The 27126-nt window shown below is 33.1% G+C and overlaps 2 protein-coding genes across 11 annotated transcripts in view; one reads left to right on the top strand and one right to left on the bottom strand.

Annotated features, from left to right (window-relative positions):
• The window catches only part of DOCK7 (dedicator of cytokinesis 7), a 238434-nt gene that overhangs the window by 140289 nt on the left and 71019 nt on the right, over positions 1-27126 (bottom strand). For all 10 annotated transcript variants that reach the window (XM_054533642.2, XM_024251423.3, XM_054533652.2 and 7 more), the window contains exons 13-14: positions 26642-26735; positions 25449-25611 (exon numbers count right to left, since the gene is read on the bottom strand). In XM_054533642.2, the coding sequence (XP_054389617.1) occupies positions 25449-25611; positions 26642-26735 (257 nt within the window). The remainder of the gene's footprint in view (positions 1-25448; positions 25612-26641; positions 26736-27126) is intronic.
• Positions 1797-11534, top strand: ANGPTL3 (angiopoietin like 3). Its single transcript, XM_002810746.4, has 7 exons — positions 1797-2338; positions 2984-3094; positions 5371-5485; positions 6052-6165; positions 8981-9076; positions 10677-10952; positions 11350-11534. The coding sequence occupies exons 1-7, from the start codon at positions 1844-1846 to the stop codon at positions 11532-11534; spliced, it is 1392 nt and encodes a 463-aa protein (XP_002810792.1). The 5' UTR covers positions 1797-1843.

Below are 27126 nucleotides of genomic sequence, written 5' to 3'. Positions count from 1 at the left end.
TTCAAGGTCAGCTTGGGCAACATAGTGAAACACAGTCTCTACAAAATATTTAAAAATTAGCTGGGCATGGTGGCATGCATCTATAGTCTCAGCTACTTGGGAGGCAGAGGGAGAAGGCTCGCTCGAGCCCAGGAATTCATGGCTATAGTGAGCTATGATCATGCCACTGCACTCCAGCCTGGATAACAGAGCAAGACCCTGTCTCTAAAAAAGAAAAGAAAAGAAATTTGGAAATGGTTTATTTTGTATTAACAATTTATAATTTACACTGAAATTTATTATGATAAAACTTTTCCCTGTGTCAAAAAGCTATTAACTTTATGAAAAATTTCTTTTAGGTAAGGTTGATTATATATACCCACACACATACACAGGTTAAAAGTTAGTTTCATGTGACATAATAACTAGCATTTTGAGCACTACCTGTTTGCCCAGCACTGTTCTAAGTGCTCTATATGTATTATTGTTAAATTATCATAACACTATGAATTATGTACTATAATTACCCCAGCTTTACACATGAGGAGACTAATCCATGGGGAGGTTAAGTAACTTGTCCAAGGCCAGACAGCTAGAGCTGGCTTTTGGACCCACACCACACTCTGACTCCAGCACCCATATTCTTAACAATTTCACCACATTAATAGGTCAAGATTAAGCAGTTTTAAAGGATGCTATTTTCTCACAAAGTTCTTAATATGAACACTCAATAAGAATAATCACTAATTTAAGCATTTAGTATTTTTTTAACACTAAGTTGGAAGCATAGTGGAACATTTATTTTTAGAAATATTATTAATTGGCTGGGCTCACGTCTGTAATTGGCTGGGCTCATGCCTGTAAATTTTGGGAGGCCAAGGTAAAAGAATTGCTTGAGCCCAGTATTTCCAGACCAGCATGGGCAATATATTAAGACATCATCTTTTAAAAAAAATGTTATTAATCTCTTCTTTTTGTTAAATGTATATTATCAAAATTGTTACCAAGCTAACAAACTTCAGAAAAACTTAAGATGGGCAAGGTGCTTGTGACATTGAAGGTATTTAAGATTCAATTCTAGTTTGATCCTAGATGACCACATATCCATTGTTCCTTCAATGAGCACATGGTAAAGAGCCTAAAACACAGAGACACAGAACACAGTGGAGAAAAGGGAGTGAAATGTCTTTAATGACACTTACTATATATGGGATTTTGTGATAATATACAAGGAAGGTTAAGACATATAAGGTGATGCAAAAAAACATATTAACAATTATAGTGACGAAAAATAAGGAGCATATAATTATACGTTGATTTATACAGAGTACGAGAGGAATACAGCATTGAGAGCCGTAACACCACCTGAGGGAGTGGAGAAAGGCTTCAGAGAGAAAGTGTTTTTTGGAATGGATCACTGTTTCCAAAAGAACTAAAGTACAGTTTGAGAAATGCATACTTAATATATTAATTTTTTTCCCTCAACTTTAATAATAAATTTACCCAACAAAAAAGTTTATTTTTGACTTGTAAATCTCTTAAAATCATAAAAAAGTAAAATTAGCTTTTAAAAACAGGTAGTCACCATAGCATTGAATGTGTAGTTTATAATACAGAAAAGTTAAATACAATTTCAAATTACCTATTTAGTTGCTCATTTCTTTGATTTCATTTAGCATTGATCTAACTCAATGTGGAAGAAGGTTACATTCGTGCAAGTTAACACGGCTTAATGATTAACTATATTCACCTACCAGCCTTACCTTTTCTAGGCAAATATTGGTATATATAGAGTTAAGAAGTCTAGGTCTGCTTCCAGAAGAAAACAGTTCCTCGTTGCTTGAAATTGAAAATCAAGACAAAAATGTTCACAATTAAGCTCCTTCTTTTTATTGTTCCTCTAGTTATTTCCTCCAGAATTGATCAAGACAATTCATCATTTGATTCTCTATCTCCAGAGCCAAAATCAAGATTTGCTATGTTAGACGATGTAAAAATTTTAGCCAATGGCCTCCTTCAGTTGGGACATGGTCTTAAAGACTTTGTCCATAAGACGAAGGGCCAAATTAATGACATATTTCAAAAACTCAACATATTTGATCAGTCTTTTTATGATCTATCGCTGCAAACCAGTGAAATCAAAGAAGAAGAAAAGGAACTGAGAAGAACTACATATAAACTACAAGTCAAAAATGAAGAGGTAAAGAATATGTCACTTGAACTCAACTCAAAACTTGAAAGCCTCCTAGAAGAAAAAATTCTACTTCAACAAAAAGTGAAATATTTAGAAGAGCAACTAACTAACTTAATTCAAAATCAACCTGAAACTCCAGAACACCCAGAAGTAACTTCACTTAAAGTAAGTAGAAAATAAAGAGGGTTCATGTTTATGTTTTCAATGTGGATCTTTTAAAAAATATATTTCTAAGGCATGCCATTTGAAATACTTTGTTGCGTTGTTGAAATACTTTATTTTTTTCCAAGAAAAATAATCTCCAGAAAATAAAATTTCCCATTATAATTTCAAGTTAGTTTTTTGTTTCCCTAATGTTATATATGAAAACACTGAAACTTTACATTTTATATGAAAATTACAAATCAGTTAAGTTATACAACCTAGAACACTATGTCATTACACTATTGCAAATTACTGAAGGTAAGTAAAAAGTTAAAAAAAATTTAAAACTATTCTCCAGTGTTTAAAACAGATTAAATAATACAGTAAATGGAAAAGATTTATTCATATTAAAATATGCTGGGCTTTTTCTTTTAATTGAAGTTCAGAAAATCAAATTTTAGAGATAGTACAATTTAAATAAAATGTTAAGAACAAAAATACATGCTATTTGAAAGAAGCACACAAGGGGAAGGAATTGCCAATATTCATTTTTCAAATCGATTATTAGTTTAAAAATTTAGATTATGATAGTGTTACAGGAAATTAAAACTCTAACAGAAAAGAAAGAGGAAAGCAACTTATAACCAACCTACCCTCTATATCCAGACTTTTGTAGAAAAACAAGATAACAGCATCAAAGACCTTCTCCAGACCGTGGAAGAACAATATAAACAATTAAACCAACAGCACAGTCAAATAAAAGAAATAGAAAATCAGGTAAGTTAGTATTTTAATGGTATGTCCCATCTTTCACACAGGTTTGTAAAAACACTGAGTCCTAAAATTATTTACAAGCTTTAACTGGATCGTGAGTAAAATTATCACATCAGCATAACTTAAAATTGCAGGCTCTGAAGCTAATAAACTACCTGCATTTAAACCATGGCTCTAAAACTTTGTGTGACCTTGAATAAATTACTTCACCCCTTTGTCTCTCAGTTTCCTCACATATACTACAAAGATAATAACAGAACTTATAGGATTATTGTAAGAAAAAAAATTAATTCATAGCAGCCAATGTCATCTTACTAAAATTCAAATTAGATCATGTTTCTGTTTGCTCAAAACCATACAATAGCTTTCCATCTCACTCATATTGGCTCTTTAGACCAAGATTACCCAACCCTTCATCATCTCACTGACTTCACCTCCTCTACTCTAGTTATTCTGACCGCTTTACCAGTATTCAAACACATCAAACATACTGCCACCTCAAAGCCTTTGCCCTTGTTGTTTCCTCTAACTGGAATGCTCTTTTGCCCTGGTATCTACATGGCCCACTCTCTGATTTCCCTTAGGGTCGTTATCAAACATAAAATTCCCAGTGAGAAGACTTACAAGGTCACTTAACCAAAAATCACAACCGCCTGGTCCCATCCCTGAAAACTTGTACTTCCTTAACTACTTTTCTCCTGCACACTCACCTTTATTTAACATAACATAAATTTTAGTTACTTATCTCTTCTATTCCTGCAATAAAATGTAAGCTCTGTGAATACAGGGATTTTTTCCATTATCTTCATATTTTCCATTATTTGTATATACTCCAGAATATAGAATACTGTATGGCACATAGTAGGCATTTCTGTTGAATTAATAAATGTAATGTCATATTCACACAGAAGCGTGTGCTATGATTATTATTACTTGGATTACTAGAAATAGTGTGCCTCATAATTAAAGGTCAATATTCAACAATGTAATTAATCTACAATGTAAACATCTGGTGAAGTGAGAGAGGGAAGCACTTGTTTAGAAAAAAGCTATGTCAGAATCTAAGTATTCTAATATGCAGTACAATAGTTTAAAAATATTAATAATACTCTTAAACAGCTATTCAAGAGGATTCAAAAAACATAATATAAACTCAGAGAAACTGGTAAACAAAATCATTTTCAAGAGATATAAAACAAATATTATTACCAATTTCCACTAAACAAACATAATGTTAGTAGTGCTGCTAAAAGGTTTTTTATCAACTACTTTTGGTTTCCATACTTTCCTTCTTATGATGTTATTATTCTAAATTCTTTTCAATTATATCTTTCACTATGATTAAATGAACCTGCTCCCCAAAGCAAAATGTTACTACAGTAATATACATTGTGTCTAAAAATAAAAATGTGTGAAGAAAGCAAAACAATGAATTTCTGAGTTGGAAGAAGAGTTAGATCATTTAACTTTCTCATACTTAAATTAAAAAAACAAAACTCTAAAAATTTAAGTAACTTTAAGATCACATAGTTACTTAGTAGAAAAGAGTAATACCCAGCAAGCAAACTTTACAATAGATCCTTTTAAATAAGGTCCTAGGAAATATCATTTATGCCAGCATCAAAAAACTAACACTAATAATGCAAGATATTATATATTCTGCTTTTCTTACTGTCAATGAGAAAAACTATCATTCAATAAATTGCAAACCCAACACACTTAAATAAAAATAAAATGTTACTGCTAAACTAATGATAAACTACTGAATATATAGAAAGTAAGCAAACAAACTTGCCAACCTGCCAACATCTACAGATATGTTTACAGGTCAAAAGTTATCAAATTATCAAGAAAGCCTGGTTCGAATTATGTATTATGTCTTTATAGCAGGTCTGAAGATCAATAAGACCTAAAACTGAAAATTATTAAACTTAAAATCTGAACAGAATTATCAAATATATTCTATTCATATAAATAAAAGAATACATTACAATATTCTAAGCAAAGCAGTCTCTGCTTTTGGCCTTGCTCTGTTTTCTGACCAATGTCTGCTTTTTTGCCTTGCTTTATTTTTTTATCTTATTAAATAATGTCCCTGATTAAATATTTTGAGAACAGGTAATCTGTACAATCTGAATAACACTGTTTATCTAAATATCAAACACCGTTATAACATTACGAACTGAAAGACAAACTGTACTTCTGACATCCTTACTCAGATTTCCCCTAATTGTATATTCAGTATCATTTTAAAAAACAGATTTATATTCTTTTATCAGCTCAGAAGGACTAGTATTCAAGAACCCACAGAAATTTCTCTATCTTCCAAGCCAAGAGCACCAAGAACTACTCCCTTTCTTCAGTTGAATGAAATAAGAAATGTAAAACGTGATGGTAAGACACTTTGGTGGGTTTCCTTCTTGAAGCTATTATTACCAAATTCCCTATTCTTAGGACTTGTTCTAGACTAAAAGATAGTTAAGAGATATCCATCAAATACAATGTATCAACCTAAATTGGATGCTGGAGTTCTTTTTACACCCTATAAAAGACATATCTAAGACAATCAGAGAAATATAAATATGGACTTATTAGATAATATAGAAGGTTTATTAATTTTCTTAGATGTGATCATGGTATTGCAGTTTTAAAGGAGAACAATCTCCTGTTTAAGAGATACATGCTGAAATATTTACGGAGTTAAAGGTCACTGGACTCCAGACTGGTGATAGAACAAGACTCTGTCTCTAAAAAATAATTAATTTTTTAAAAGAAAATAGTTTGGTAAGATGATTCTTACATTCTTAAATAACATGCCATCTAAGAAAAATGCTTTAACATAAACATTACTGAAAAAAATGCTACATTTGCCACAATTTCATAAAATGTCAAGTGAAATCTCAAGCTCCGATATTATTCCTATTACTAAATCTGATATAATAATATTTTATTGATTCTAGGCATTCCTGCTGATTGTACCACCATTTATAATAGAGGTGAACATACAAGTGGCATGTATGCCATCAGACCCAGCAACTCTCAAGTTTTTCATGTCTACTGTGATGTTATATCAGGTAAAACCTGTCTAAGGAGAACAGACAGTAGTTAGTTCAAGTTACTCATTATGTATCAGGAAGATTAACCTGGTTTCATTGTTTTATACATATATATATGAAATATATATAACATGAGTATTCGTATAAATCTAATACTTTTACCTTGTTTATGTATTTACTCAATATTCTCCTTTTCCTCTAAAATACTCTGAAGTGACTATTTTTTATTTATTTATTTATTTATTTATTTATTTATTTTTTCTTTATTATTATTATTATTATTATACTTTAGGTTTTATGGTACATGTGCGCAATGTGCAGGTAAGTTACATATGTATACATGTGCCATGCTGGTGCGCTGCACCCACCAACTCGTCATCTAGCATTAGGTATATCTCCCAATGCTATCCCTCCCCCCTCCCCCCACCCCACAACAGTCCCCGAAGTGTGATGTTCCCCTTCCTGTGTCCATGTGTTCTCATTGTTCAATTCCCACCTATGAGTGAGAATATGCGGTGTTTGGTTTTTTGTTCTTGTGACAGTTTACTGAGAATGATGATTTCCAATTTCATCCATGTCCCTACAAAGGACATGAACTCATCATTTTTTATGGCTGCATAGTATTCCATGGTGTATATGTGCCACATTTTCTTAATCCAGTCTATCATTGTTGGACATTTGGGTTGGTTCCAAGTCTTTGCTATTGTGAATAATGCCGCAATAAACATACGTGTGCATGTGTCTTTATAGCAGCATGATTTATAGTCCTTTGGGTATATACCCAGTAATGGGATGGCTGGGTTGAATGGAATTTCTAGTTCTAGATCCCTGAGGAATCGCCACACTGACTTCCACAAGGGTTGAACTAGTTTACAGTCCCACCAACAGTGTAAAAGTGTTCCTATTTCTCCACATCCTCTCCAGCACCTGTTGTTTCCTGATTTTTTAATGATTGCCATTCTAACTGGTGTGAGATGGTATCTCATTGTGGTTTTGATTTGCATTTCTCTGATGGCCAGTGATGATGAGCATTTTTTCATGTGTTTTTTGGCTGCATAAATGTCTTCTTTTGAGAAGTGTCTGTTCATGTCCTTCGCCCACTTTTTGATGGGGTTGTTTGTTTTTTTCTTGTAAATTTGTTGGAGTTCATTGTAGATTCTGGATATTAGCCCTTTGTCATATGAGCAGGTTGCGAAAATTTTCTCCCATTTTGTAGGTTGCCTGTTCACTCTGATGGTAGTTTCCTTTGCTGTGCAGAAGCTCTTTAGTTTAATTAGATCCCATTTGTCAATTTTGGCTTTTGTTGCCATTGCTTTTGGTGTTTTAGACATGAAGTCCTTGCCCATGCCTATGTCCTGAACGGTAATGCCTAGGTTTTCTTCTAGGGTTTTTATGGTTTTAGGTCTAACATTTAAGTCTTTAATCCATCTTGAATTGATTTTTGTATAAGGTGTAAGGAAGGGATCCAGTTTCAGCTTTCTACATATGGCTAGCCAGTTTTCCCAGCACCATTTATTAAATAGGGAATCCTTTCCCCGTTTCTTGTTTTTGTCAGGTTTGTCAAAGATCAGATAGTTGTAGATATGTGGCATTATTTCTGAGGGCTCTGTTCTGTTCCATTGATCTATATCTCTGTTTTGGTAGCAGTACCATGCTGTTTTGGTTACTGTAGCCTTGTAGTATAGTTTGAAGTCAGGTAGTGTGATGCCTCCAGCTTTGTTCTTTTGGCTTAGGATTGACTTGGCGATGCGGGCTCTTTTTTGGTTCCATATGAACTTTAAAGTAGTTTTTTCCAATTCTGTGAAGAAAGTCATTGGTAGCTTGATGGGGATGGCATTGAATCTGTAAATTACCTTGGGAAGGATGGCCATTTTCATGATATTGATTCTTCCTACCCATGAGCATGGAATGTTCTTCCATTTGTTTGTATCCTCTTTTATTTCCTTGAGCAGTGGTTTGTAGTTCTCCTTGAAGAGGTCTTTCACATCCCTTGTAAGTTGGATTCCTAGGTATTTTATTCTCTTTGAAGCAATTGTGAATGGGAGTTCACTCATGATTTGGCTCTCTGTTTGTCTGTTATTGATGTATAAGAATGCTTGTGATTTTTGCACATTGATTTTGTATCCTGAGACTTTGCTGAAGTTGCTTATCAGCTTAAGGAGATTTTGGGCTGAGACAATGGGGTTTTCTAGATATACTATCATGTCATCTGCAAACAGGGACAATTTGACTTCCTCTTTTCCTAATTGAATACCCTTGATTTCCTTCTCCTGCCTAATTGCCCTGGCCAGAACTTCCAACACTATGTTGAATAGAAGTGGTGAGAGAGGGCATCCCTGTCTTGTGCCAGTTTTCAAAGGGAATGCTTCCAGTTTTTGCCCATTCAGTATGATATTGGCTGTGGGTTTGTCATAAATAGCTCTTATTATTTTGAGATACGTCCCATCAATTCCTAATTTATTGAGAGTTTTTAGCATGAAGGGTTGTTGAATTTTGTCAAAGGCCTTTTCTGCATCTATTGAGATAATCATGTGGTTTTTGTCTTTGGTTCTGTTTATATGCTGGATTACATTTATTGATTTGCGTATATTGAACCAGCCTTGCATCCCAGGGATGAAGTGACTATTATCAATAAGTTTACTATGCCAAAATTCATTAATTGCCCTTCACTTAACTTTTGGGACCATAATAAATAATAAAATGTATTGCCATAACATTAATAAACTACCTTACAAAACCACCAATTAAAATCAAACAAACAAACAAAAAAGGGTTATTTACATCTGTCAACATCAATCTACTAAAAATACATGATTTCATTTATTATATTCAGGTAGTCCATGGACATTAATTCAACATCGAATAGATGGATCACAAAACTTCAATGAAACGTGGGAGAACTACAAATATGGTTTCGGGAGGCTTGATGGTAAGGGGACTACATTCAATCATTCATTCACTTGCTAATCTCCAAATATTTACTGAGAACCTATTATGGACCAGGTACTAGGAAAAGTAGTAATGAAGGAGAAGCAGTCTCAGCCTTCGTATAATTTATTATCAAACAATTACACATTTGTTAGTAAATTACACTTATTACAACTGTTATTTAAATTATATTTATCACAATTACATGTCTGTTCTTAAATATACTTATCACAATTTAATTCGATGGCTTACAATGATCATAACTACAATTATTAAAGACAATTTCGATTAAACGTTATATGTTATAAGTAGTAACTGTTACAAATAAGCTGTGAAAAGAACCACTCCTAGCATTAGTCACTCTATTCTCTCATTAACGTTTTACATATCAATTAATTGGAAGTTAAAAGGACCAGGAAACTCAGACATACAGTATACATTTTAAAATTTCAATTATTTAAATATAATATATAGAATGTATGGCTTATAATGAATTAGTTAACTTAATGCAAATTATTCTATTTTGATTACAAATAGTAAAATAAGCAAGATAAAATAACAGATGTTTAAAATCCAAAAAGCACATACAAAAATCCATGATGTCTAAGTACTCACTTATAAAGTAGAAGACATTCATTATTACATCAAATTTTTAAATGCTCAGTACTGTTTGACCATTTAAAAATTTTGTATTCAAACTACCAGTTAAAGCCCTACCTAGAAGGTATACTCAGTGATAAGTTTTGTAGCTCCAAATCTTCTAATAGTGAGCGTAACCCCAAAATAAAAGGCTGACAGGTAAGTCGAGAATACTCACTTAATTCTGGTAAGAAAGTAACCCATTTGTACTTGTATTTACCAGCAATTCTTAAAATGAAGTTTCCTACTAACTCAATAGCAATAAGACAATAGTGAATGTTTAATGAAAACAGTATTTTATTAAATACTGTTTTATTATTAAATAAAAAGGATTGTGATGAAGAACAATCTATTTATATTTGTTATTTATGTTTTTAATTCCAATAAAAATAATTTTTAAAATTATAGAAAAAAGTTATTAAGAACCATGCTTTTAAATTTAAAATGATTTTTAAAATTTATTCCTGTCTTTTTCTACAAAGAAAACATATATTAAGCAAATACCAAAGGCCAGGTTTACATTTGAAGAAAGTGAATTATTATTACTCAAGTCTCTGGGAATACTTAACAAATCTCTTGACTGTATATGGATGTTAATAAATAGCTGACAGTAAAGTTTATCCATATAAAGACTTACAAGAAAATATTCCTCTACCAATAATGAGATTTTAAAATATCTATAATAATGTAACACATTTCACTGGTGAAACATGTCTTGTAATATGCATTACAGAAAGGATAATCAGACTTTCAGTTCTATTAACATTTTTAACATTTTTGTGCATATAGCTAACTTCAATAAAATTGTTTTAAAAGCTATTATTTTAAGATACTCTAAAATGATCAAGGGATTCAAGACTAAACAACTCAATTAGTTGCACCAATAAAAAAACACTTAAAAAAACTGTCAGTGTCCAACCTGCAGTTAATAATTCACAAATTTTTAAAACTTTTCTTTTCAGGAGAATTTTGGTTGGGCCTAGAGAAGATATACTCCATATACTCCATAGTGAAGCAATCTAATTATGTTTTACGAATTGAGTTGGAAGACTGGAAAGACAACAAACATTATATTGAATATTCTTTTTACTTGGGAAATCACGAAACCAACTATACACTACATCTAGTTGAGATTACTGGCAATGTCCCCAATGCAATCCCGGAAAACAAAGATTTGGTGTTTTCTACTTGGGATCACGAAGCAAAAGGACACTTCAACTGTCCAGAGGGTTATTCAGGTACCTTTTTCTGATACCAATACTTTATTTTCATATCTTCAAGGCATCTTCCCACATTATTAGCTATTATCTGCAATGACAACTTTTAAAAATCCGAATCCCAAATAAGCATTTTCTCTCTAGATGAAAACCTCTTAACTATAATGAAAGTGTTCATTCTAGTTCAACCAGGTATTTTACCTCTAATCTTCCTCAGATTTTCTATTTTTTGGTGGTTTATGGATTACTTATACAGATTATTTAAAACTGGGACTTATACAGATTATTTAAAACTGGGATACATGCATCTAAAACACTGTAATATTTATAAGAAAGGAAGATAAACTTACGGGGAAATACAGTAACAGTAACTACATACGAGTCTGTACCCATTAAATTGCATATCTATCTCCTTTAGGAGGCTGGTGGTGGCATGATGAGTGTGGAGAAAACAACCTAAATGGTAAATATAACAAACCAAGAGCAAAATCTAAGCCAGAGAGGAGAAGAGGATTATCTTGGAAGTCTCAAAACGGAAGGTTATACTCTATAAAATCAACCAAAATGTTGATCCATCCAACAGATTCAGAAAGCTTTGAATGAACTGAGGCAAATTTAAAAGGCAATAATTTAAACATTAAACTCATTCCAAGTTAATGTGGTCTAATAATCTGGTATTAAATCCTTAAGAGAAAGCTTGAGAAATAGATTTTTTTTATTTTAAAGTCACTGCCTATTTAAGATTAAACATACAATCACATAACCTTAAAGAATACCATTTACATTTCTCAATCAAAATTCTTATAATACTATTTGTTTTAAATTTTGTGATGCGGGAATCAATTTTAGATGGTCACAATCTAAATTATAATCAATAGGTGAACTTATTAAATAACTTTTCTAAATAAAAAATTTAGAGACTTTTATTTTAAAAGTCATCATATGAGCTAATATCACAACTTTCCCAGTTTAAAAAACTAGTTTTCTTGTTAAAACTCTAAACTTGACTAAATACAGAGGACTGATAATTGTACAGTTCTTAAATGTTGTAGTATTAATTTCAAAACTAAAAATTGTCAGCACAGAGTATGTAAAAATATGTAATATAAATTTTTAAACTGATGCTTCATTTTGCTACAAAATAATTTAGAGTAAATGTTTGATATGATTTATTTATGAAACCTAATGAAGCAGAATTAAATACTGTATTAAAATAAGTTCGCTATCTTTAAACAAATGGAGATGATGACTACTAAGTCACATTGACTTTAACATGAGGTATCACTATACCTTAATGTATTTGTTAAAATATATACTGTATACATTTTATATATTTTAACACTTAATACTATGAAAACAAATAATTGTAAAGGGATCTTGTCAGATTACAGTAAGAATGAACATATTTGTGGCATCGAGTTAAAGTTTATATTTCCCCTAAATATGCTGTGATTCTAATACATTTGTGTAGGTTTTCAAGTAGAAATAAACCTCGTAACAAGTTACTGAACGTTTAAACAGCCTGACAAGCATGTATATATATTTAAAATTCAATAAACAAAGACCCAGTCCCTAAATTATAGAAATTTAAATTATTCTTGCATTTTTATTGACATCACAACAGATGATTATGTTATTTTTAAGTAATTTAAACCCTAAATCCCTAAAGATTAGATACAAATTTTTTACCACAGTATCACTTGTCAGAATTTATTTTTAAATATGATTTTTTTAAACTGCCAATAAGAAATTTTAAATTAAACCCATTTGTTAAAGGATATAGTGCCCAAGTTATACGGTGACCTACCTTTGTCAATACTTAGCATTATGTATTTCAAATTATCCAATATACATGTCATATATATTTTTATATGTCACATATATAAAAGATATGTATGATCTATGTGAATCCTATGTAAATATTTTGTTCCAGAAAAGCACAAAATAATAAAGGTAAAAATAATCTATAATTTTCAGGACCACAGACTAAGCTGTCAAAATTAACGTTGATTTTTTTAGGGCCAGAATACCAAAATGGCTCCTCTCTTCCCCCAAATTGGACAATTTCAAATGCAAAATAATTCATTATTTAATATATGAGTTGCTTCCTCTATTTGGTTTCCTTAAAAAAAAAAAAAAACTCTCATAGGACATGTTTCATTTTGTTCCTTTCAGGAGTAGCAAATTAGACTTTTTCCCCATATAAAGCTTTTTTCTACCGGAAAGATACTTCTGGTAGAAGAGAAAGGAGCTCTTTTCTTTATGGTTCACACGACTGTCTCCTGTCCTCACTACTTTGCTTAAAGTGCTCAAATTCCATCACTAACTCACAGTTGTCTAATCTAAGCGAAGTCTAATCCCCTTCGATCTCTCAGACTACCTTCCCTTTCATCTCTCTACTACTTACTAATACGAATATCTTTTTTTCAAACTTGACCTTCATTTTGCTTTCACAATACTATACTCTCCATGGATTATCCCTTACGTGAATCCATCTTTATAACCCTATTCCTTTCTCATATTTAGTACTGTGGGCCAATGGACAACCTTCAATCATCTTTTCTACACTGACCCTCAGACATTCTATCTGCTCTCACGGACTCCTTTATTTACCATGAATAAAGTTCCAAAATCTACATATTCATCCCAAGTCTCTTTCCAGTTCCCCTTCTTACATTGCCTATTTGCCATTTCTCCGTTCAATACCCTATACTTCACTCAAATTCAACATACCAAAAATAACAGGCCGGGCACGGTGGCTCACACCTGTAATCCCAGCACTTTGGGAGGCTGAGGCAGGTGGATCACCTGAGGTCAGGAGTTTGACCAGCCTGACCAATATGGTGAAACCCCGTCTCTACTTAAAATACAAAAATTAGCCAGGCATGGTGGCATGTGCCTATAGTCCCAGCTACTCAAGAGGCTGAGACAGGAGAATCGCTTGAACCCAGGAGGCGGAGGTTGCAGTGAGCTGATATCACACCACTGCACTCCATCCTGCGTGACAGAACGAGACTGACTCAAAAAAAAAAAAAAAAAAACAAATTCCCCAGCCCCTTACTGCTACTGCTATCCCTTTCTACCCACCTTTCCCTCCTTTATACTCTTTCACACCATCTTCCTTCACTTCTTTATATCCATTAATATGACCAGCATGTTCCCAGTCACAGAAGCCTGGAACCTGGAAGACATCTCTAGCTTTTCACTCAACTTTGTAAACTACCTCTTTTGTATCATAAGCCACCAAGTTCAATACAATCTTCTCTTGAAACGTCTCTTAATCTTATAAGCTTTCTTCCCCAAAGACTGTCTTTAACTTGAGTGCTAGATTATATAAGTAGTCTCCTCTTTCCTCCTAATTTTACATCCCTCTCCCTGTCAATCTTCCGGAAAGAAATTTGTAATGGCTGCATACTGCCTGGACCTGTGTCTTTCAAACTCATCTACTGAAGAAGTATAACAGCAGAGGATAATGGAAACAAATCCTTTTATTGTCTGGAGTTACAGGATAAAATAACACTATATGCACAAATTTCTTTCAGAATCTTATTGAGATCTTAGCTTAAATCTTAGAATTTTACTTTAAAATTGCATGTGAATTGTGTTTTATACTTTATAAATCTATCTTCATGCCTGCAGTGGCTCACACCTGTAATCCAAGTACTTTGGGAGGCCAGGGCGGGAGTACTGCTTGAACCCAGGAGTCCAAGATCAGCCTGTGCAACATGGCAAAACTCCATCTCCACAAAAAATACAAAAATGAGCTGGGTGTGGTGGCAGGTGCCTGTAATCCCAACTACTTGGGAGGCTGAGTCAGGAGAATCGCTGGAGCCTGGGAAGTCAAGCCTGCAGTGAACCATGATCCTAACACTGCATTCTAGCCTGGGCAACAGAGTAAGACTCTGCCTCAAAAAAAATCCTCATATAAAAATATTTATTTCCCCCCAAGTATTTAAAAAGTGATGCTCCTAGAAGATGTGTCATATTTATCCTGTGAACTTGCACGTCCCATATAGTTGTGCCCTCACAAGAATGTATACTCCAATTAGAAGAGTATAGGCCTTCGGAACAAAATCCTAAATCCTTCCAGGTTTTCAAAAGTCTCTATCACCTGGCCCCAAATTACCTCTTTAGCCATTTTTTCCCACTACACAAACCTTCTGCTCTAATCCAAATGATCTACTTTTAAACATCTCCTCTATGCCTTCCTAATGTATTCCATTTGTCTAGAATGTCTCCCTACACGTTTCTGATTGGCTAGATTGTGCCGTATTTTAAGGTGCAGATATCGCAATTCTTCCACAAATATTCTAGTAAATGGCAGCTTGTTCCTCTGAAACCATACAGAATTACTGTCCATACACCTCAAATGGCACTTAGTGAGAAAATACACAGAAGTAAATACGGCAAATCATAATAATAAAAATTCTGAAAAATAGTACTAAAGCTCCAAAAGCATCAAAGATAGTCAATTTACTTGATTTTAGTGAATTACTGAAAAATTTCTATATCAAGAGTTTATTTTGAACCAGTATGCATTTTACTGAAACCAAGTACACACATATCTCATTATGGGGTAACCTAGTGTAGTGTAATCTATTTACGTATACTCCGTCATCCTGGAATCAGCATATTTTCATGCTTGTATCTTTACTTCCTAATAGCATAACTCATGGAAGTCAACTAACTCATTCATTAATTTTAGAAATGGTATTCATTAATCAATATTTATTGAGCATCTACTATTTGTCTCCTTTAAAAAACATATTCCAAGTTTGTACTCATATATACTCTACCTTCTGTTGTAGGATAATCAAATTTCCTTGTGATTTTTTTCCCATCACTAACAGCCATAAACACTGCACTTATGTATGTACTACTGAGTGATTACCAAACATAGCAGTTTTAAAAATGAAAAGAAAGTGACCAAACAATTGGCCCTTTTATCAAAGTCCAAAGTATTATCATGGCAAATCAACTAGGGTAAAATTACTTAACTGGTGCACAGTTCAAGGTTATGAAAGTAGCATTAACAATCCTCTATTATAACCCTTAATAAAATGAGGTTTTAATGACATTTTAGGAAATATAAAATAAACTTAATTCTATCTAAAATATAAAAGCTGTTTTTTCTAAATTCATGTTTAGTCCTAAGAACAGTCATACATCTAATAAAATGACTGGGTATATAATTTGAAAGAGCAATAAATTACAACCTTGAAGATGTAAGGTTGTAGCTATTTATCTTCAAATACGCAGTCAAACCTCAGTTTCCACACCCAATATATGGGAATAATAATCCTGTCAAATCTATTAATACTTCATGGGGTTGTAATCATCAAGCCAGATACTGTATTTGAATAGCTTTATGAACTATAAAGTTCTAAACAAATGTATATACTTTTTAAAAACAAGTTCTTCCGTGTCATTTTTCACATTCCTTTAAGTAAATAATCTCTACAAATGCTTCCTAACTGAACATACTATAATTCTCAGGACAGAAGAACAAAACTGCCCTTCTCAGAGTTTGCATCTGTTTCTGGAACTTTACTCCTTCCCTTCGCAATCTAAGATAACACTCCACCACCTTCAGATGCAAGCCCCTAACTAAAAACTTCTGGGTGGCTATGTTAAAATGTTAGGAAATAAAACTCTTGACTCAGAATTCTTTTTTTTTTTCGAGATGGAGCCTCGCTCTGTCACCCAAGCTGGAGCGCAGTGGCACTGCACAGTGAGCTGAGTGATCTCAGCTCACTGCAACCTCCGCCTCCTGGGTTCAAGCGATTCTCCTGCCTCAGCCTCCTGAGTAGCTAGGATTACAGGTATGTGCCACCACGCCCGGCTAATTTTTGTATTTTTAGTAGCGATAGAGTTTCACCATGTTGGTCAGGCTGGTCTCGAACTCCTGACCTCGTGATCCGCCTTCCTCGGCCTCCCAAAGTGCTGGGATTACAGGCGTGAGCCTCCGCGCCCAGCCGACTCAATTTTTATAGTTAAAATAAATTAGGACCAATTCGATAGAATAAAACTCAGAGTGGTATAAGAAGGACAAAACCAAAATAGCAGAGTATGTGGCAGTAGCTTGAGACATCTATGAACTCTAAAAATAAAAACAAAAACCAATACTTTCTGAAGCAGAGGACCATACACTTGAATAGAAAAAAAAAATGCTCCTGAATTTTCAGTAACGTTCAGCTGAAATTTATACTTCCTTAAATTATGAATGTAGTAAACCAACCACAGCAGTATTAGCAGTATATAAGATTTTGTCATTAATAGAAACATATATTTACTATTATTATTATTATACTTTAAGTTCTGGGATATATGTGCAGAATGTGCAGTTTTGTTACATAGGTATACACGTGGTATGGTGGTTTGCTGCACCCATCAACCCGTCATCTACATTAGGTATTTCTCCTAATGCTATCCCTCCCCTAGCCCCACCCTGACAGATCCCAGTGTGTGATGTTCCTCTCCCTGTGTCCATGTGTTCTCATTGTTTAGCTCCCACTTATGAGTGAGAACATGTGGTGTTTGGTTTTCTGTTCCTGTGTTAGTTTGCTGAGAATGATGGTTTCCAGCTTCATCCATGTCCCAGCAAAGGACATGAACTCATCCTTTTTTATGGCTGCATAGTATTCCATGGTGTATATGTGCCACTTTTTCTTTCTCCAGTCTATCATTGATGGGCATTTAGGTTGGTTCCAAGTCTTTGCTATTGTGAATAGTGCTGTAATAAACATATGTGTGCGTGTGTCTTTATAGTAGAATGATTTATAATCCTTAGAATATATACCCAGTAATGGGATTACTGGGTCAAATGGTATTTCTAGTTCTAGCTCCTTGAGGAATCGCCACACTGTCTTCCACAATGGTTGAACTAATTTGAAACATACATATTTTTATATCACAACTATTATAGACATCTCAAAATATTGTTGATGCTTATTACTATTTAGAAAATACAATAGTTTTTTAACCGGAGGCCAGATCATGTTATTTAATTCATCAATAAACACATATATCACAACTTTAATATTTTGATAATTTTAATTCAATGTAACTGATTTCCTTTGTTATTCTATATATTTTATTTCATGCATTTAAAAACATTTAAACATTACAGATTGAGTATCCCTTATTCAAAATGCTTAAGACCAGAAGTCTTTCCAATTTCATATTTGTTTTGGATTTTGGAATATCTTTATACTCACGGTTGAGCCACCTCAAATCTGAAAATCCAAAATGCTTCAACGAGATCTTCTTTGAGTATCATATGGGTGCTTGAAATGTTTCGAATTTTGGAGAGTTTAAGATTTTGGATTTTCAGATTTGGGATGCTCAATATGTATTTCAAAAAAGGGTATCACAGGATTCACCAGATGACCACAAGGTACCACGGTACACAAAAAAATTAGCAGCCCATGTTCAAAGGACCTACTGTCATGTAATAACCTAGTTTAAGAAACATGAATTACTCGGCTCTCATGTCATAACATCAATAGTACACATATTCTGACTGGCCAAGCTCTTCCTTGAAACAATATTTTAGGAAAAAAAATTTAATCAGTATATAATAAGCTTATTCAACTACTCAAGAAAAAAAAAACTGACGATAGTAAAATTCTAAAGAGATCATAAAACATTTCATTTGTTATTGAGGTTAACTTTTAAAAGTCCTTATCTGGCCTGGCATGGTGGTTCATGCCTATAATCCCAGCACTTTGGTAGGCCGAGGCGGGTGGATCACCTGAGGTCAGGAGTTCGAGACCAGCCTGGCCAACACAGTGAAATCCCATCTCTAGTAAAAAATACAAAAAAAAAAAAAAAAATTAGCTGGGTGTGGTGGCTTGCACCTGTAGTCCCAGCTACTTGCGAGGCTGAGGCAGGAAAATCGCTTGAACCCGGGAGGCAGAGGTTGCAGTGAACCAAGATCATGCCACTGTATTCCAGACAGGGCATCAGAGCAAGACTCTGTCACACACAAACACAAAAAAAAGTCCTTATCTATTAGAGATACATACCGAAGGATTTTCAAGTGAAATGATAGGATGTCTAGGCTTTGCTTCAAAAATATTACCAACAAAACAAAAGACAGGACAAGCAACAGATAAAACAAAAATGACAATGCAAGTTAATTAATCTGTTCTCTAATGAGAATATATGGGCACAGCAAGGGAACAACACAGACTGGGGACAGTCGGGGTTGGGTTCAAGGGGTGGGAGAGCATTAGGACAAATAGCTAATACACGTGGGGCTTAAAACCTAGATAACGGATTGATAGGTACAGCAAACCACCATGGCACACGTATACGTATGTAACAAACCTGCACATTCTGCACTTGTATCCTGGAACTTAAATAAAATAAAATTTAAAAAAAAATTAATCTGTTCTCTTTACTTTTAGGTGTATTAATTTTAGGTGTAGGTGTATTAATTTGTTCCCTTTACTTTTATAATTTTCCATAATAAAAGTTTAAAACTATATTCAGATTAGATCACAGAAAATAGATTTACTAAAATGTATTAAAAGATGTATGGGCATATTCCTAACAGACCAAAATCCTTTTGTTTCTCACTCTGATAGTTACCAGGTCTGAACCACTGTATTCATTCTTACATTCTTAGTAACACCGTGTTTGCTAGATATAGTCTTTCAAAAATACTAAGTAGAAAAACAAGATATAAACATTGAACAGGTGATTACAACTAAGGCCATTACTGGAAATGCGGCTGACTAACAACCCTGCCAAGAATACCATGTGTTCTGTGGACATACCTCTTAAAAACTGGATGTCAGTAAAACACATAAGCATTTGCTCAATTAATGTACCTTGATCTATTACAACTCAAATACAACAGTGGTGATGAAGTAAAAATCTGGAACACAAATAACATTGCATACAATCTATTACCTAACTTTCAGATGATTTCAAATATCCAATAGAAGATTTTTTTCACCATTGAGAAAGATCTTTATTTGGTTTACTTAACGTTAACAATTACACTAGTACTTTTTCTAAAATACTGTGATAGGGTAAGTACTTCCTTGATAAAGCAAGAATTTGATGTAAACCCCACTTTGTATGGTGCAGTAAGAAACATGTCATTCATTGTCTGATTGTTAGAAACTACCATATATTTGTGTATCTTCATCTACCCCTGTAGAGAATTTGAAAAGATCAGGCCCCTCTTCAGTTAACCCTATGCAAATAAATGTGACCAGCTGTGTGTGGGGGGAAGGGAGGCGCGTGGAACGACAAGAGTTTGTTATTTAAAGGTGAAAATCTCTAGCTTCAGGTATAACTTAAATAACAGATTTAAGTCTTTAAGAAGACTCAATATCTTCAAAAGAATATTTTTTTAAAGTGTACACAATAAAAGTAAATTAAACTAATATAGACCTCTTTAGACAACTTTCTCTGAATTATCTGATATGAACATAAAAATGAGAAGTGAAAGGTGTATAGGAAATCTGTCACTTTCAGAATACAGTTCTTTCCTACGATTTCTCAACTCCGTCAAATGCTTCAATGATGTCCATTCATTCCCCCTGTATTCACGCAGTTTTTAATTTTTTCCCTATGAGACCCTTTACAATCCTCTCAAGTTTCTCACTAAAACTAAATACAATGTGGAAATATTTTCTTAAAACACACATGAACAATGCTTAAATTCCTAGTTTTTTCAGATATAAATTTGAACCCTCTGGAACTTCAGCTTTGTCATCTATAAAATAGGGATAACCATACTGGTTCTGTGCAGGCTGCTATCAGAGTTAATAGATAATGGCCATATATAAACTAAAAGGAGCCCTAATGTCAACTTTATCTTCCTTTTTTTTTAACGTTATTCACTGGGAAAATGTGTACATAAATATTTGTATAGTGACAACTGGTATGTATTATCACAAATTATGTCTTATCCTAAAACATTCCTGAGAAGGCAAAAAGAATCCAAATGAGCTAAACGATTATCATTACCATGATCCAGCACAACCATTCAGTTAGCAAATATTTATGGAACTTTCTGTAAATTATTTATGATATTTGTATATTAGCTGTCAGCTGCTGAGGTTGTCACACATCCCTTTTTGTCATTCCAAAATTATTTCTATCTATGCTAGGTTTCTAGATATGCTTAAGGTTTTTTTTTTTTTTAAATAAACTATCAGTTCCTAAACATATAAGCTGTCCATGAGGCCAAGTTTTTCTAACAGCATCAAATAGAATAAACAACCTTTAATGATTTGGTTTTAAGGTCCCATGGACATTGATGGTCTAATAATACAAAGCAGGCCAATACTGACTCTGATAATCTCCCTTTTAAAATAATTCTCTTATCCAATTATACCCCAGATGCCTAGTACCCTCATGCTTTTCAAACCAATCTCTCTCAAGTTCTATAGTGCATGAGCAAATGTAATCTAATGAAGCCAAAAACAATAACAACTTCTATTGAGCATTTAATATGTACTGCATTACTTTGTGACATGCACTTTACACGTATTTAATCCTCATAGATTTCTAAGATATAGGTACTTTTATTATACCCATGTTAAAGGAAGGAAAAATCATTCCTCAATTTTAAATACAGTAAGTCCTCACCTAATGTCATAGATACTGTGACATTGGATAACGTTCTTGGAAACTGTGACTTTAAGAGAAGGACTTTAAGGACCATGTGCAGCAGCAGGTTCTTGAATAATATCATTTTGTTCAGCATTGTTTTGTTATAACATTGACTAGGAAAAAAATGGTTTCATCACATGTCATTTAGCTTAAAACCTTAGTTTCCAAGAACCTATTAACAATTTTAAGTGAGAACTTACTGTAATTCCTAAAAATGAAACATGGTTACAAAATATTGGTTACAAGAGCCCATCTTCCAATTTTTCATAAGCTACACATATAGTCGTACCATTTCAAGTAACACAAAAATTATTATTTCTTTATGTAATTTGGAGATTGATTATTTTTAAAAGGGAATAGTCAACTTTATAATCATATTTTGTTAAAGAAACTATTTGGCAAAAAAGTAACAACAGGAAAAAAGTCAACCAAGTATAGTAATCACAATTCTACTTCTGAATTTTCATGTAGTATCTAATTTTCTCTACTTCGCTGAGGACACTCTTATACTAGAAAATTATTAATCGCTTTCTTAAAATAATGCCTTCTTTTTGGTCCAACAGCTCTCACTGGTACATGCTACTAACAGAGCACTAGGATCATTTCCATAAACTAAGAAACTTAGTAGCCTTTACATTCTATATCACATTCAATCAATGTCTGTTAACAGGTTAAAGCATTTTATATAAGTTCCTTACAAACTGTATATAAGGAGGAATAAGGTTATGTAAAGCCCTAATCTGAAATCAATTCATTTTGATGAAAAACATTAAAGCCTAAATCAGTATTCATATTCAATAAAAGTTAAATAGGAGTAACTCTAATCTTTATGATGAGCTTAGCAAGTTCTGTTATTCTCTGGAAATAAACTGCTCGTTCATGAGAGAAAAATGGTTATTCTATAAACATTTAATGAATCCTTTTTTAAAAGCTTCTTGCCTACAATATTATTTTTACTAATAATGTCTGGAATTAGTATTAACTCTGTAATTAATAGAATGTTTAGATACAGTCTAAACTAAAGGCACTGAGATACGTTAAATGATCTCTCAACATCATTGTCAAATTAATATGCTATAATTCATTTTTATACTTGAAAAATTTAACTCCCAGAATAGAAACTAATTATAGTTTTTGGACTATCAATTAGCCTTACCAATACTAACCACTTCAAGTGATAAAGCATTCCACCCTAAAAACCAAAAGCAAACTCAAATAAACAAATGATCTTAAACAAGCACTAATACATGTTTACATAATTTCCATTAAACTCAAAAAGCAAAACCATACTAACTTATAATTTATAAAATCCCCTTAAATCATTTGATGTATGAACTTTTTATCTCCTCCAGAAGAGGATGTTACATTAAAACTGGATACATCCTTAAGAGAAAACAACGTGCTGCCTTATTTGGCACAGTATCTTCTCACTTGGTATGAACGCACTACTCAATTCCCATTCAAGTTCTATAACATGTCTAGATTATCTATATTGGCCCTATTTTCCATTAATTCACAGACAAGATACCCTAGAATCCATTTATATCAAGTGTTTCACTTACATCAACTGTAAGACATTAAAAAAAATTAAACAAATATAAATAATGGTGATTTTGAGGCTAATGTAAGATAAAGGTGTTCTGTTTTAATAAAAATATAGCAAACAATTCTCTACCAATGAGAAATTTTATTTTTATTCAAATTATATATAATTATGAATGCTGGATGTCCTACCATTCAAAAGATGAAGAACACAGAAAATGAAGTAAGAAGGCTTGGGTTCAAGTCCAAACAAGTCTCTTAATTCAGCCTTCTGTCAGTGGAGAAGTGGAGATAATATACTGCCAGAATTATATAATGTATAAGATTTCTATGAGACCGAATAAACTAATTTAAATGAAATTATGTTCTATAAAGCACTAAATCAATGTCATCATATCAATATGTCAACACGAAATTTCAGAACACCAGTGATAAAGAAAATAATTCAAAAAGTCTTAGGGAAAAATAAGATGCAAAAGATTAGCAATCAGTATAAATTCGACTACTCAAGGGTACTGCTTAAAGCCAGAAGACAGTAGTCGTATTTTCAAAATTATGATAGAAAATGATATAGAATTTAGAATTTTATACCTGGCAAAACTATTAATTTGAGAGTAAAGGTAAAGATACTGTCAGACATAAAAGAAAATTTACCTCCCACACATCCTATTTAAGAAAGATACGAAAGGCTTTCAGTGAAATGAGTCAACTAAGGAAAATATATGAAAAATAAGGACTCTATTGCAAAAAAAAAAAAAATGCAAAGAAAATTTCCAGGATAATGGTAAATAGGCTCTAAGATGACAATTGTACAGTAAGCCTAAAAAGCCTATAAAACTTCCTCTGCAAGGGAGGAAATAATTGATTATTGATGTATTTCACTGTACTATAAGAGGTTTTACAGAGAGTTTTAGTGCTAACACATAGAAAAGGAGCCAACTCATGCAGTGTCTTATAGACTATTAGAAAAAATTCATTCTTTTTCTGCCTGTAATAGAAGCACTGGAGAATTTCAGACACAGGAATGAATGATTTGATTTACAATTTTCAAAGAATTATCTGGCTGCAATGTTGAGAAGTGACTGAGACAGGAGTAGAAATAAGATAGCCAAATTAGTAAGGATAGCAAAATTCAAGATCAGAGGCTGTCTAATATGGTAGCCTTTAGCCCCATGTGGTTATTAAGCACTTGAAATGTGGCTCATCTGAACTGAAATGTGCTTTAACTATAAAATACACGCCAGATTTTGAAGTTAGCAGAAGAGAAAAGAAGTAAAATGTCTGAATAATTCTTAACATTTATTACATGTTGAAATGATAATACTTTAGATACACTGGTTTCGATGACATATATGATTAAAATTAACTTTACCTGTTTCTTTTTTTTAATGTAGCAATTATAAAATTTTAAATTGCAAATGTGGTTCCCATTATATTTCTGTTTCACAGCGCTGATCTACATGGTGACAGACTAGAATTTTTAAAAGGTGGAAGTAGTAAGAAGTACAGATCAGGATAGATTTTGAAAGTAGAGCCTATGTAACTTGTTGGCTGAATAAATGTGAGGGGTAAGGAAAGGAAAGAAATCATAATAATTCCAAAAATTTTGTCCTCAGGAACTTGATAAATGGTGGTAAAAATATACTAGGATGGGGAAGTCTAGGATGAAATCCAAAATTCTGTTTTAGAATCTTATACCTGAGCTGCCCTGCTGAATATCCCAACAGACATGTCAAGTTCTGGTCTTAGCATTCACAAATAAAGGGTATATCATTCATAAGGAGTACATGCAAATGGCACCCCCAGAGTTATGTAATGTTCAGTCTGAAAAGTTATATCTGACAACTTCATGTCAAGTATTCTCTAGATAGGATATACTCAACAAATATTGTTGATTAGAACATAATGCAGGCACATAAATTTGATTCTTGTGTAATGCTAGATTCTGCTACTAAAAACATTTGAGAAAACATAGTAATTAGGAGTTCAAATGTTTTAACCTAAGAGCCCAGGAATCAAATCCCATCACCATCACACTAAGGCGCGATGCTCGGCAAAATGTTTAACCTCTCTAACCCTCGGTTTACTCACCTCTAAAATAAAGGCAAAATCCCGGATTAAATAAGACTAAAAAAGATAAAGCATGTAAGGTAATTAACATTATACCTGACACACACAAAGCCTTAATACGTGAAAACTATTAGTAAAATTGTGCGGTAAGAGATAGAGTTAAGTAACAAAACTACTTAAGATTTTTGGAGAGTTTTATTCTAGTTATACTTTAATATTTTAGAATATACAGTATCTTCTATTAGAATTATCCAAATTAAAATCTCTTACCTGTAAGTAGTGTTTGGAACATAAACATCCCTTGCGGGAAACTCTAAGATTTCTCTGGTAGGTCTAACTCTACTGTCAGGGTAAAGCTTCACTTGAAGCAGCTCCGGAGTTAGGCAATAATGGGGATTTTCGGGTGCGGGAGAAATGTCTATCTTGAGCTGAGCTGCAAATTATATATTAAAAAACAATGTAAAGATAATAAAAAACTCCATGTTAAACATGTTTTTTAAAGGACTTGGATCCTATTTTTGCAAGAAGTCTGGGAAGAATATTACAGAAACCAAATTTATATTGTTATCATCTCACGCCTCTAAATCATTTTATTTTGCAAAGTCTCAAACTTAAAAATTACTGATCCAGACATAAATGTAAAATAATAAATGCTTATTAAATAAATGAATGGGAATGAAGGAAGGAAGAAGCAAAAATAGAAAAAAAAAAAACCAGAGGGATCTGGCATAGGAACAAGCTAGGTCATTTCAAAGGTTAAATGACTTAGTTTTGACTTAGCAAAATTTAAGACATTTTTACTCTGGAATGGTTTGCTCCAACCGTAATACGAATCTATTTTTTAATATTTACCATTCTATTACCATTCTAGAAAATAATTTTAAGCCATGATATTAGTCATCATACTCATTTTAGTACAGTAATTCCCCCCATCCCCTGCTGGGGACATATTTTAAGACCCAACCCCTAGTGGATGCCTGAAACTGCATATAGTACCCAACCTTATAGATACTGTTTTTCCCTATACATACATGCCTACAATAAAGTTACATTTATAAATTAGGCAAAGTAAGAGATTAATAACCCTAACTCATAATAAAACAGAGCAATTATAACAATATACTATAATAAATGCTACACGAATGTGGTCTCTTTCTCTCTCTCCCTCTCTCCAAATATCTTAATATTTTCACATCGCGATTGACTACAGGTAACTGAAACTAAGGAAAGATAAACAATAGGTAAGTGGGGACTACTGCACTCAAAGTACCAAATATGCTGAATCCTGCATCCAAACTGTCAGATCACATGATAGTTAATAAAGTGAAGAAGACTGAGAGGCACTGGGCATAGAAAAATGTCTGGGCCAGATAAATTAAAAAAAAGAATACATAATTATAAGCAATACAACATATTAGTGAAAATAATAGTTGCAATCATTTCTACTCAAAATTTTTAAATACCTGTAATAGGTCTTAGTCGCCGTAAGACAGAAGATGGCCTTCTCATATCAGCAAGGAATTTGTAGAGATCTTCATCACTTAAGCGGTCTCCTTCCTGATTTCAATAATAGAGGAAAAAGTATTTGATAAAACAAATATAGCCGGGCACAGTGTAATCCTAGCACTTTGGGAGGCTGAGGAGGGCGGATCATCTGAGGTCAAGAGTTTGAAACCAGCCTGGCCAACATGGTGAAACCCCGTTGCTACTAAAAATACAAAAAAAATTAGCTAGGCATGGTGGCACGTGTCTGCAGTCCCAGCTACATGGGAGGCTGAGGCAGGAGAATCACGGGAGATGGAGGTTGCAGTGAGCCAAGATCACATCACTGCACTCTAGCTGGGGTGACGGAGCAAGACTCCATCTCAAAAATAAATAAATAAATAAATAATAAAAATATATATATATGTGTATAGAAAAATAAATTTATAGTTTGTTAGTAAGCATG

Source organism: Pongo abelii, chromosome 1, assembly GCF_028885655.2.
Source record: "Pongo abelii isolate AG06213 chromosome 1, NHGRI_mPonAbe1-v2.0_pri, whole genome shotgun sequence".
Classification (NCBI taxonomy): domain Eukaryota; kingdom Metazoa; phylum Chordata; class Mammalia; order Primates; family Hominidae; genus Pongo; species Pongo abelii.
The sequence above is the reverse complement of the archived record's forward strand: the minus strand, read 5'-3'. Positions and strand labels throughout refer to the sequence as shown.